The sequence below is a fragment of the Dromiciops gliroides genome, chromosome 1, assembly GCF_019393635.1.
Source record: "Dromiciops gliroides isolate mDroGli1 chromosome 1, mDroGli1.pri, whole genome shotgun sequence".
Lineage (NCBI taxonomy): Eukaryota > Metazoa > Chordata > Mammalia > Microbiotheria > Microbiotheriidae > Dromiciops > Dromiciops gliroides.
In genome coordinates, this window is record NC_057861.1 from 436,898,190 (window position 1) to 436,912,733 (window position 14,544).

Here is a 14,544-nt window from a genome sequence, read left to right on the forward strand (position 1 = left end):
ATCTACTTTGCTGGTTTCCCTTATCCCAAAACTAAAGAGAATAATAAAGCCTGGATATAATATTCAATCAGTACATGTTGGTAACAAAGAAATGAAAATATTAGGAAGTTCCATTTTGTCAAATGTTCAGATAACATAGAAAATACCTACCTTCACAATGGATGCTGCTGAACAACAATCAAGTATCCCATTGCACAAGTCATAATTTAAACACAAAATGAGGAAGACTCTCAGATCTTCCATTAAAAATCAGAGTGCAACATCTATATTTAAACAACTTTATTAACAGTCAAGCAGTGATTAACATTCACATCTATTATGTCACATCATACAAATGTAAATACAAAATTACTACAGTACAATATATATTCTCTGCATGATCCAAAATATTTGGTGGCCCCAAAAAACTTTCTTTAAAATTCAGCAGCTTATCAAAAATTAAAACCATATTCTATTTAAAATGAAGTTCTGTTAGCACAGAGTCAGACTTCAAGGTATATCAATTTAGTACAGCTTGAGAAGTTGCAGGAGGATGTTTGAAGGAAACATTCTAACATTGTGTGGCAGATACAAGAAACATTAAAATTTAAAGCTTTTAAGCATAACTCATACAACCTAAGTTGTCAGCAGAAAGATCCAGTTGTTTTCACTAATGCTAAACTACTAAATTATTGCACCCAATGTTAACAAAGTATTAAACTGAAACTTTTTAATATTAATTCATTTACAATAAACTAGTGCCAAGTAAACCTAATTACACAGTACTTTCTTATCGCTGCTTTCATTAAATTATCTACACCCTTAGTTTGGTTATATGCTCAGAAGAAAAACAACAAAAAGTACAGTGGTACCCCTTTACAATGCTGGTATGGGGGGGGGAGGGGGAATCGGGCCAATACTGACACCTAACTTTAAAAGCTGTGTAATCACTTTCACTGTATCATGTTTTCTCTTGGGATGTGGTCTGAGTTAATATCCGAACCTATATAGAATACCTAGACATGGCATAACAAGATTTTACTTTAAGTCAACTAAACTGGCATAAAAAAAAAAAAGTAAACAACTGTTTTGCCTGACCAGTGATACAGTACTTGGCAAACAGATTTGGCTAGGTTATTAAAAAAAAAAAAAGCATGTTGGAAAGTTTTCTAACTTCCTTCAAACCATGCATACATTTTGCTAATTACATATCTCATTTTGGGATGCAAACCACAATGAATAAGACAATTTGATTATCATAAGATCAATTATTCTAACAGTTACACCTAGAGATTAAGAATTAAGCACATATAAATATCGATTGGGGGAAAGCCTATACAATGCCACAAAAAAATCCCCAAACCCCCACCATATTAGAAAGCATACAGGTGAATAAAATTACCCTTCTGTAATGTTTATCTTTTGAAGTGGCATCAAAGATGTCTCAATGTTTAACACAATATGTAATGATTATCTGTATGCAAACTAAATTGGTGTCCAACTAAACAATACTAGGTGGCATTTTTAGTAGTTAACTAACTCTCTAAAGATTTAAACCACCACAAGTCCCTTAGTAGATACTCTGTAAACCTTGTAAGGTTTTTCAAGATTTCATTGCCTACATTTCAGTAGTACTAATAAGTAGATGATAATGTTCATTTAAGTTGTTACTAGTATTTTATTAGCAATAAACTTAATATGCAGTGCTGTATCTAAAGTATTTTATTTAAAGGACTTAAGTTGAAATTATGCATGACACATTCTTCCCTTGGGAAGAATGCTTTTGCACCCTTATGTTAATACATTCAATATGAATAAATTACCTATATGAAACCAATTTTCCCCCATCATAAAAGGTTATAGCTTAAATACTTATAGTGTAAATTTAATCAATCCAATTACCCCATTTCAGCTATGAAGGGTGCAATAATAATGTCTTTTGAGTAGCTTTAAGGGAAAAAATCTTCCATTTGCCTATTCTTGAGTGTGTAGCTAGAGGGTGGATTGAGGTGGGGGAGCCAAATCCTCCCACCTCGAGGTAAACCTGCAAGCAGTTCCCCTATAAGGTTTTACACAACCCCAGATGCTAATAACTGGGTAGGAAAAATTGGGCTAAATAGGAAGTTCCTCTATGAAATACATAAAAAACAAGTATGAGTTTAACAAGCATGTGCCCCCAAAACAAAACAAAAAAAGGGTACAAGAATTTATTCACCTGAGATAAAACTGGTATCTGAATATTTCATTAACTGAGTATGCAAAGTGTTTCAATTAAGGAAAGCCAGTTGAAATTTTAAAATATACATTTGATTCTATTTTACAGTATATGCAATTTACTTCAGAACAATGCAAAAAGTAAGCGTCTTAACAAAAAAATATCACAGTGTCTATCAATGTTAATTACAAAATGAGTGCTACTTGATTTTTCTCTTTTAAAGATGCAATGGCTTACCTAAGCTTTTTAGTTTCCACTCTTAAATGATGTGTCTAATGTATCCATCAACATCAAGTAGCAGTAATCTAAAGCATCAGAACTGGCTCTTAAAGGATTATTTACACATTGATTATTTTGAAAATAACCAACTAGAAAATGTACAAAATTATTTTTACACAGTATGAAGTCATTAGAGATTAGACAATATGAAAAGCAGACTAGTTTCCTGAATACATAAATGAAAACTTGTGGCATTAAGTTCATGTACTATTTTAATTTTTACTTGGAACTGCCAAAAGATGCATTTAAATTATATTAAATACACTTTCTGTTACCAACTTAGGTTGATCAGCAGCTTTTGTTCACTGTTAGAATCCTTCAAAGAGGGAAGCTCAAACAGGAAAAAGAAGGCATATATAAAAACAGTAAACACTGACCTCCTGAGGTTCCTACAACATAAAAATATTCAAGTAGAAAATCTACATCACTTAGCAGCGGCTATTTCTGTAGTTGAGCACACTAACAGCACTTAATTCAGTGTGTAAGGAGCAGATGAAGTAAGCCGTGCTTTTAGCATGCCAAGAGGCAGAAACACTGGAATGTAACAAAGACAAACTCACAATTCCATAAACATTCAGTCAACATTCAAAAACTGTCAAGACTACACCACAAGAAGATGCTTTATATATATCCCATGATGCAATAATTTGAATCACAACTATTAATGCTGAATCAGAATGGATCTTACTTCAAACTAAAACTTAAATGGCTTCTGCAAATCTCTGTGCTATACTATGTATTAGAAATATGGTTGCATTATGTAGAAGTAAAAGGACCCCCTCAAGAGAATGTTTCTGTCTCAAATGATGGTAGTCCTATTTAAGCTTTTTTTTAAATGGTAAAAGTACTCTTCTTACTTCTGAGACCAGATTGACAGCCCTTAATGGGTACAATTCTAAACATTCCTATAAATATGGTAAACACTCACACAAATAGATCTATGGTCTAATCTAACAAGTGACAGTGTTGCTTTTAATCAACACAATTGTCACAATGAGAAACAGGTCCAAATAACACTGAATATATATATATAGTCATACATATCTATATGTAGATATATATGTGTATATATATCTATATAAAAGATCAGTTTTACCTTCTATGTTTGGAGTGAATTTGTCATTTCTATCTGAAATGCTTAACACCTATCTTATAAAAATATTAAAGTTTGTATCTAAGGTGTTTCCCTTACCAAACTTAATAGTAATTTGTAGCACTTAGGTTATCATTTAATAAAATAGTGACCCAATTTAGAAGGTTGAGAGATTAACCAGGAAGCAAAATTTAAGAGCTTTGAATGAAGCAATGGAATTTGAAAGCAAAAATGTAATGTGCCCTTTTGAGCTAAATTATAATTAAAACAAATAAAGTGCTCTATCTGATATTACTGAATTTACTTCTGAATGAAGTAGTTTATGCACGACAGACTCCAAGAGCACATCCTTTACTGAAATTTGCAAAGCCAAGGTGGAAGTGGGCAGAGGGAAGGGAAAGGAATGTGTAAAAATTTTGCTGCATGCTCTCATGCACTTGAAACTATTTTGAAACAGCATTTGTAAATTCACACACACAGCTCAGAACTTCAGTGCAATGGCTGCATCATTCAATACCCTTAAAGAACAGAACCATGCAAAGAGGAGCAATTTCTTATAAAAACTGTTATTGAGTATTCATTCTGCAATGCAAAAGGGAGAAACTAAAAATACAAAAAGGCTGTTATGGCTTAACGTTTTTGTTGCAGATTAATTATGCAGCATTTGAAAAATGGAAAGGTGTGGCTTCATCTCTGACCAGCAGAGTTAAAAGAAATCTCTCCATTTTCCTTCATCATCATGGGATACACTGTTCAGGCAATCTAAATTAATAAAGACTTGCACTTTCATGTGGACACAAGATCAAGTGTACCAGTTAAGATTTTCACATTCACAGTATATAAGAAAATACACATGGAAGGAAAAGTAAAGGGTTAACTTAACAAGGATTTATTCACAGGAATACATGTAAGTAGAGAAAACAACAGAAAAGCTAAACAAATGAAATGAAGAGGATCCAAACCATCTGATTTCACTCTGTCGCTTTTAACTCGCCCCTTGTGCATGTATCTAGGGCACAGAGGGCCACCAACATGCGCCATACAGTGCAGGGACCCTGCATTACATCCATAACTTAAACATCTCTTTAAGATCATGCTTTGAACAAAAAAGAAAGCTTAGAAGGTATATGTTGAGTGGGAATAAACACTGAAATATAGTAATCAGGTCATCAACTTCTACAATTGTCTTGACGTGCCAACTAACATTATGCAGCCTTTACAGATCTTTAACCATGAAACTTAGTTTTAGAAGTTTTGATAAAATCACTAGTAGTATATAACCATGCAGAAAGCACATCACACTGACAGCACAGAGGCAAAGGTTTTGCACAGGTATATCAGCTTTCCACATTGTGCAGGTTACACACAATACAATATCAATCTTATTCCTAACAGATCCTAAAAAGATATTTCAAGGCCTAACTGTAAACTACAGTACTTTATATCTATAGTCTTAATAAAAATAAAATCCACAGAATCTTAAAGGAATTTTAAATGCAGGGCTATATTGAATTGGTAAACTGCAACACAAACTGGCGCAACATAGGTAAATGAATACCAATTTCACTCTAAGTGATGCAAGCATGCTACTTTCCCACTAATTTAAATTACTTTCAATCACTATGAGCCAGAATGCATGCCTGAACCTTAAACTGCACATTAATAATGCCTTGGTCTAAAAATTAAATCTAATGAAGTACAACCGTAAAATTATATTCACTACATTAATGTTTTAAATGTAAAATTAAGATGTCAATCTTTAGTTTGATATGCCCCTCCCCCATTTCTCCCACCCCCATCCCAAAAAAGGTGAAAGGAGTGACTCATTTGGCATTTCACAGGGCGCTTCATTTTGTTTTAATTTGTCTTGTTTTATTTCCAACTTCTTTTGGGATACCTAAATTGTAACTCACAGGAACCTGCCTCTACTATGGGTAGCAAGCTCCATTTTAACTGTACTAACTTCATTTGTGTAGTTCTTCATTAACATGCAAATAACTAGAAGTCCCAGCATCTGGGAAAATTATGTAGAAAACCCTTATATTAAATTAAAAAAATAAAAAAAGCCTCTTTACTGTTTGTAACCCCCATTCTTAGGTTTCCTTTATTGTGCGCTAAAGAATTTTTCCTCTCTTTCTTATCCCTATGGTTCAATTATATGGTTCTTGTTTTGGTACAATTCCCCATAATATTTCAGAATGTGCTGTTTTGTGAATAGATTCGCTTTTTTGCTTCTTCACATCCAGTGCGGAGTTGTAATAGGAGACAGATTCCACCCACAAAGGCTCCAGATGTTAAAACGTTTCCCAACATCGACTTAATACAGTGACGGCAACACCTCCCTCCCGCCCCTCCCAGTAGGGTTGGGATTGTACTGTATTCCCTACTGGTTTACCCTTCCCCCCTGTAAAGGGTAACATTTTCCCTGGGTGCAGAGGCTCCCTCATAGTCTCCCAAGACTGAAGGACCTGTAAGAAAACAGAAATTTTCTTTTACTGAATAGGTACATTCACTAGTATTAAAATCAAGACTTCCTTTACCCATTTAGGTACTCCCCCACAACCCCCACCATTTAAAGAATATTATTTATTTGTAAAGAAAGGATACACACACGCACACACACACAGATGATTTTAAGTGTATTTCATTCAAAGACTAAACAGAGTTAAGAAGCAGGTATCAAGACCCCATTTGCAAATAAGAAAACAATTATGATTTCCCCCCAAATTGATAATGTTCATGGGGGGGTGGGTTGTGGAGGGCAACGAGGGTTAAGTGACTTGCCCAAGGTCACACAGCTAGTAAGTGTGAAATGTGTGAGCCCGGATTTAAACTCAGGTCCTCCTGAATCCAGTGCTGGTGTGGTCTATCCACTGTGCCACCTAGCTGCCCCTGTCAATTTGGTAAAATATTTATTCTCTTGGAAAAAACTAAGGATAATTCATGCCCTTCATAATTTACAAATTTTTGTTTTTTAGTGAGGCAATTGGGGTTAAGTGACTCGCCCAGGGTCACACAGCTAGTAAGTGTTAAGTGTCTAAGGCCGGATTTGAACTCACGTACTCCTTCACCACTTAGCCGCCCCATAATTTACAATTTTAAGAAACATTGCACTAAAATTTGTATGACTATTCCTACCTCATGAAACACTCCATCACCTTTTAGGAACTTACCCCTAATCATGGGACTGCAGCCTCAGTGCATGAGATTAAACTCCATAGTAAGCTGCAAGACGCTCTTTTAAAGGAAGAGGAAACTGGTCAGAGAAACGCCTCCAATTTTCATCCCCAACTTGATTTTTAAATCCATGAAGGATCTGTGGGTAAGAGAAAGTAAATTTCAATTTGTTAGTTTCTAAAGATCAACAATGACCGATATAATTATTTTTCTAACCTTCTTAAAAGTTGATACTGCTTGACTTCATTAAAATCTCCTTTGGAAATTTTGAGACACCCCTTCATGATAAATATGGGATGCAATAAGGCTAGGGTTGGAGATTATATTCTAAAGATGCCCCTTTTTAATGGCACACTAGATAGCATTTCAACAACTGTGGAAATCATTCATGACTCCTACCCTTAAAGCTGCTCCAAACACAAAATCTGTTTAAGCATTACAGGTGAATGAATTTACTTGGACAAAGATTCCAATAAGAAATACTTCTAAGAAGAAATAATACAGCCTTTTCACAATTAAAAAAAATTATATATATATATATATATATATATACACACACACACACACACACACACACACACACACACACACACACACACACTTGATTTGGTTATAAATACATTTCAAATAATCTTACTATTATTTGGTAGCATTTTGCTTTTCAATTATTCAAAGCGAAAAAAAATCTGTTGGTTAGAAAATTAAAAGCCACCACTCACAAGAGGCTAAAATTTTGCTATTTAAATATCATAGACAACTACAATCATAAACTAGCTATCTTGAAAAAGTTTTTAACAGAACATGGATGAAAGACTCTAAAGAGCCATCACTACCGAAAATTAGCTTAAATGTGTCATCTGATGATAGAGCATATATAACATATAATTAATACCATGACTTCCACTTATTTTGTACTAAATGTAAATGTTATCCAAAATAAAAGAATATGGAAATAGGGACATCATAATATTTCTAATAGGAAAACAAATTTAGAAGCAAAAGGTGAAACCTTAAAACTTTTAAAATGAAGCTAGTTACCTTACAGAACATGTCTCTGAGATCATCTTTTGGACTAATCCACGATGCAACAGCATCACAAAAAAATATAAAATCCTGTAATGTGAAATGATAAAATTATTATTGGGACCTGAAATTTAATTCCACTTAAGGTAATCAACATGACATTAAAAAAATCTAATTCAAATCAACTTTACAATAAAAAGTAAAAAAATTCCCAAATGATTAATGATGAAGCATACTATGTGTGCCTCCAGATAAAAGAACTGATTGATTGAATAAAGACCGAAGAATGCTATTTTTTACTTTCTTCCCCCCCTTTGAGTCTTCTTATACAAAATGACTAATTTTACATAATTGTACAAGAACAGCCTATATCTGATTGCTTAGTTATTGTCTCAGGGAAGAGGGATGGGAGGAAGGGATAGAATTTGGAACTCAAAATTTTAAATACAAATGTTAAGAAAAGAAAGAAGCCAACAGCATTAAAATCTAACTCAATTATTAAGTTCTTCTAACCTTTACGTACTATACCTCTTCCATTTTCCACATTGTTACAATTGATTGTGCTCTATTATCCCCCACCCCCCTTTTGTTTATTCCATCTAGATTTTCCCACATAACCATTATAAGCTTTTAAAAAAAACTACTCCATGGTACACTCCACTGCACTCATGTAATACTTCATTTGGATATTTCCTGGGTTTCTAGCATTTGGCTACATAGCATACTTATACAAAGCTGTCCAATAAATGCTCAATATGTACAGTATTCTGAAAATACAAAGAAAAAATTTGCTGCTTTCAATTAAGGTCTACCAACAAAAAAGTTTCCTTTTTATCATTCTAATTTATTCTGAAGTTCTTTTTATTGTGATACTCATTTTCCCTCTAATTCGGTTACCATTTAATATTTTATGTGGTTGTGTTAAATGTTTATGCTTTTATCCAAGCAAGCCTACTGTTTCTGATTAAAAAAAAAAAAGAATCCATGTCCTTTGTACATCAAGGACAAATACACTATTCCATTTTATCCTGAAACTTTTTTCTATGTACCTTATATTTTTAGACACAGAGATAGCTCATATCCTAGAATCATGGCAGAAGCTCCCTGCCCCCTTTAGTCTTTTTTCCTCATTTTTTTTTTACCTTGGTTCATTCAAAACAAACTTACTCATGTTATCTTAGATAAAATTGCTGGTACACAGTGGTTTGACAATATAATGTTTTATTTTCCTCTCTCAACCTGTTCTAAATTTAACAAAATCTACAATACTGAAATTTTAGTCCTAAAATCTTTAATAGCTATTAAAATGACAAATGGATTCACTACTGATTTAGCTTGGCTTTGAAACCATGGAGAGAGAAAGAAAATCTGAATAGTCAATTCAGGAAGACTGGAGATTTTTCTTGGATGATAGCTTTGTAATTATTGAACAAATCCTTTAACCTAAAGCTGCAGTTTCTTCACTTGTAAAGTTAATAATGTCTGTAGAACCTCTCTCACATATAAGACTGTTAGAATAAAATGAGATTAATCAGTAATGCACTCTACAAATCTAATAGCACTCTATATCATTAATTAGGTTCATTACCAAATGGTGGTCCACAAAAATGTACAGCAAAATCCCAATATTAAAAACTGGACACGGGGGAGCTATGTGGCACAATGGATATTGGTCTTGGAGTCAAGGGGCCTGAGTTTAAATCTGGCTGTATGCATTTGACACTTACTAGTTGTATGACCCTGGGCAAGTCAATTTACTCTGAATGCCTCACAATCCCCACCCTGCCAAAACAAAACAAAACAAAACAAAACAACTGGACAACTAATTTGTAATTTTCATTAAATGGACCTATAATATAGTAATATGCTTCCTGGGAGGTAGAGACTTTTATTTGTTTGCAACACCACCACCTAGCACAATACATAACAGGCATCTGAATAAGTAATTTGTTTATAAATGCAAAAATAAATCGCAGTGTGATTTAAAACATTAGAGTAAGAGACACTACGGTTCGTCATGAAATCAAAATATAACCCCCTCTTGTCTAAAAAAATCTTCAATAGGGGGCGGCTAGGTGGCGCAGTGGATAAGCACCGGCCCTGGATTCAGGAGTACCTGAGTTCAAATCCGGCCTCAAACACTTGACAATTACTAGCTGTGTGACCCTGGGCAAGTCACTTAACCCCCATTGCCCCACCAAAACAAAACAAAACAAAACAAAAAATCTTCAATATACTGATGGGCTTGATATGAAATTCAAAAATTAATGCTTGAAATAAGGCTTATAATAAGGCTTACTGTGTGGAGAAAAAATACTTGAGGGATAATTTATTCAGGGACAAGAGGGTATGGTAGGGTCATCCATCTAAAAATCTGTAGGTTCTTTTGACTTTAGGTAATAGAAGAGAGAAAAACACCACTAAGGTATTTCATAAAAAGGAAAAATTACTATTCTCTATATTATGAATACCTGACAGTATAATGATTAGCTCAGAACAGAACACAAAAAGTCACATAAAATTCTACCTAAATATTGATAAATTTATATAACATCTTTATATTGCTATTCATTTCTTAAAACTCATTTCCTATTAATGAACATCAAATTTATAAGACATTTCCCTCATACTTTAGTAACATATATCAAGTATTAAAATGCTTTATAATTTTAATTGATAGCTATATTACATATAGTATAGATCAGTAAGTGACATAATTGGAGAAGCAATGATTTTTAAATTATAAAGGCAAAACAATCCAACTTCAAATATATAGAACTTAGAATTTCTGCATTATTTGCTTAATTAATTCAAGGAACTTTTATGGGTATGGGTACTCCACCAAGACAAATTTAGATGACTTTCATACTAAGAGTTATACTATGGTTGAAAAAAATCATCACATCTACTTGGTAATGAGTCCCTGAAATTAGCCATTGAATGAATGAAATGAAATTGGTTGCTATACAAGAGACAAACAGTTCACTGGAACAAAAGCTCCCACTGAAGGTTTGATGTGGAAACTCTACTGCTGTAACTTTCTAGAATTCCAGGTTATTTGCCCCATGGTAGATTGAAGCATCAAAATATAACTTTAGTCTGATGCATTTCAGTTATTTAATTTTTGAAAGAAGGACCCCCCCCCCCACCCTGGGTGCTTAATCCATGGTTAAAGATATCCAATTTTTAGGGGCAGCTAGGCGGCGCAGTGGATAAAGCACTGGCCCTGGAGTCAGGAGTACCTGAGTTCAAATCTCAGACACTTGACACTTACTAGCTGTGTGACCCTGGGCAAGTCACTTAACCGCAATTGTCTCATTAAAAAAAAAAATCACTGAAAAAAGTTACACATAATTTAGCAACGGGACATTTAATATGATTAATGTGAACCTTTAGTTGAAACATTAGTACAAATAAAATGAATTTGGGTGAATAAGCTTAATGAGATCTAATGTAGTAATACCAGAACGATTTTAAAAATCTCTCTATATGGATCACAACTTTTTGGAGGAAGCACAATGAGATATTTATAGATATTATTTAACTTTTATAACATTAGTCTTAACGTGTTTAAGTTTTGCTGCTGTCTCTCTTTTTAGGTGAGGCAATTGGGGTTAAGTGACTTGCCCAGAGTCACACAGCTATTAAGTGTCAAGTGTCTGAGGCCGAATTTGAAGTCGGGTACTCTTGAATCCAGGGCCAGTGCTCTATCCACTGTGCCACCTAGCTGTTCCTCCCCCCATTTTTGGGGGGGGCCAGAGGAAGGGAAATATATTGGGAAATGATGATGTAAGAAAAAAAAACATCAGTGGACTAAAAAAACAAAACAAAACAAAAACAAAACTGGAGCAGCTAGGTAGCACAGTGGCTAAAGCACTGGCTTTGGATTCTGGAGGACCTGAGTCCAAATCCAGCCTCAGACACTTGACACTTACTAGCTGTGTGACCCTGGGAAAGTCACTTAACACTCATTGTCCCAACAACAACAACAACAAAAAAATCTGAAGGGTCTTACAAAATCCAAATGGCTGGTTTACCCTAATCCTTCACTATTCTTGATTTTTTGAAGTGTTTGATACTGTTGATCTTTTCTTACTGCATATTCTCTCCTTCCTGCCTACATTTTTGTAACATTGCTTTACTGGATCTTCTGCTTCCCTGTCTTACCATTCCTTATAGCTGTAAGCCCATGGTTATGTCCTGGACCCACTCTCATTTCCCTCTATTCTGCCTTATTTGATCATCTCATCAGCTCTCATGGTTCAAATATCATCTACACACGACTCCCAAATCTAACTCTAACCTCTCTCCTCAGTTAGTCATGTATCACCACTTGCCTTTTAGACACCTCAAACTGCATGTTCCTGTGGAATCTTAACTCAACATGTTCAAAACAACTCATTAAATAAAAAAGTTCACTCCTTCTTAGTATAGGGGACCTCAGAGATCTTAGATTTGTGGCAGCTTGGCTAGGGATAGGAGGAAACCAACATACAGAGAAATAGTGATTTGCCCTAGATTTGAACTCAGAAAACAAACAAAAAACTCATTTTTCTCCCCAAACTCCTCAATTTTCTTAACTTTCCTATTACTGTCAAAGGGCACAAGCATCCTCCTAGTCACTTAGGCTCTCAAGTTTGACATTATCTTTAACACCTCACCCCACATATCCAAACTGTTACCAAATCTTGTTTCTCTCTTCAGAACATCTCTGGCATGTAGAGGCTAGCCTTCTGATCAGTCCCCTGGCCTTAAGTGTCTCCCCACTCTAATCCACCCTCCATTCAGCTGCCAATGTGACTTCTCTAAAGCACATATAGGTCTCACCATGTCAACCTACAAATTCTGGCACCTCCCTACTACCCTTCAACTTAGCATTAAAGCTCTTAATAACATGAAGGCTTCTTATCCTCCTACTCATCTTACACTGTGATTCCCTTCAAATGCTCTATTTGGGAAATGTTTAACTCAGAGAAAATTCATGGTTTTCTAAGTCAATACACTTTCCACACACATCCATTTTTTTTTTTTTGGTGAGGCAATTGGGGTTAAGTGAGTTGCCCAGGGTCATACAGCCAGTAAGTGTCAAGTGCCTGAGGTCAAACTTGAATTCAGGTCCTCTTGACTCCAGGGCTGGTGCTTTATCTATACGCCACCTAGCTGCCATCATATCCATTTCTCCACATAACAAATGAAATTTTGTTCTCTATGCTTGCCTTTGCTAAATAAAGGAGATCATTAAAATTTCCTCCTTTAGAGGAAGACAGGGACTGTTTTTATGTTTCTTTGTATCTGACACATCTAAGTACTTAATAAATGATTGACTTTACTCTGCAGATGAAGGAATGAATGGAAACCTTTTATTGTCTGATAGATATTTAGGCATAGGTAAAATAGTAGCACATCCCTATAGCTAAAATTAAAACTATAATTTAAAAAATCCCCTCTGCTGCTCAAAGATTTCTTTTAATTCTTGATATAAAATAAAGGGAAGCCAAGTGACAGGAGGGTTCTATAATTTGAAATTCCTTTTATGTTCAAAATATCACATTGTTTCTTGAATTTGAAATACATTCAAGATTCCAGTATGTAGTTATGTGCACTTGCCTTAAGAGATGCCATTCCTTTGTACTCAGATAAAAATCTCCCACAGTGCTCACTTACTAGGCATTCAGAAAACATTATTTACCCCGCTCCCCCACACTGGTTAACAGGTTTTGCACGTGAAAATCCCTGAACTCACATACAGCCCATTTTTTAAAAGTCGAGTTTGCATTTACCATAAGAACTGGTATAAAATTTCCATCTATTTTTTTTTAGTGAAAAAACAAAACTTTTTAAAAATTCATCTTACTTGGATTACTCCACTGGGGTTGACACTGATCATAGTACAAATCCCACGAAAGGCTGAATCCTTTTCCTCATTGTCCCTTATATTCCTCAGTGAGGTACACCTATTAAATTGTAGAAGTGAGCTTTAGTAATAAAGTAAAAAAGCGCTTCTGTTTTATTACTAACAGTATTTAATGGAATTCTATTCAAAGAGTTCTTGGAAAGCTGAAAGGTTTTCAGTAATTCTCTTGCTATTTCTACTTAATATCAAGTAGTTAAAAATTTAATTCTTATTCCTTAGTAAGAAATTAGTTATGTGAAAAATGGATGACTGAATTTAGATTTTGTATTAGACGTGCATCAACTGCTGAATTTCAGTCATATGGAAGTTATTAAACTAGTCTAAAAAGTTAATAAAAAAGTATTCCATTAAACACCACTAAAAGGTTTTTTTAGTTTATGTAAGCTATAGGTTTTTAAGAAGCAGAACATAGAATATACTGCCACGGTGTAAACTACATATCAATACAACTTATGGTAAAAAATATTCAAATTTTACAGCAGCAAGCAAACAATACTTTTATACATAACAAGTCTAAACATCTATCTTTATGCAATCCATGTTTTCAAATTAATTTTAAAGTAATGTAATGCACAGTCTAATTTTTTACATCTGCATGCATCAATATTGTTCAGGAGGATTTTTAAATGCTCTGTAGGTCATAAATCAAGCTTTTAACACAGCAAGCATGTGACAATCTTATCCCATGCATCAATTAGTCGTTAGCCACAACATAAAATAAATATACATGACGATGCTACTGAAAAACTCACAAACCTGATAGGACAAGATTAGTCACATGGTTGGCAATGATTAAGGATTGTGATTTTGTAACCAACTGAAAATATATCTAAAAGTGAGATAGAGAGAGAGAAAGAGAAAGAA

General features: G+C 34.3%; 1 protein-coding gene across 3 annotated transcripts in view; it reads right to left on the reverse strand.

Moving 5' to 3' along the window:
* Positions 1-264: 264 nt before the first annotated feature.
* Positions 265-14,544, reverse strand: part of TNPO1 (transportin 1) — a 124,017-nt gene continuing 109,737 nt past the window's right edge. Inside the window, exons 23-26 of one of the 3 annotated variants that reach the window (XM_043986265.1) lie at positions 13,621-13,720; positions 7,782-7,856; positions 6,740-6,882; positions 265-6,034 (exon numbers count right to left, since the gene is read on the reverse strand). In XM_043986265.1, the coding sequence (XP_043842200.1) occupies positions 6,775-6,882; positions 7,782-7,856; positions 13,621-13,720 (283 nt within the window). In that variant the 3' untranslated portion in view covers positions 265-6,034; positions 6,740-6,774. Of the gene's footprint in view, positions 6,035-6,739; positions 6,883-7,781; positions 7,857-13,620; positions 13,721-14,436; positions 14,510-14,544 lie in introns of those variants that run through there. The other 2 variants (XR_006354904.1, XR_006354905.1) reach the window with 2 other exon arrangements.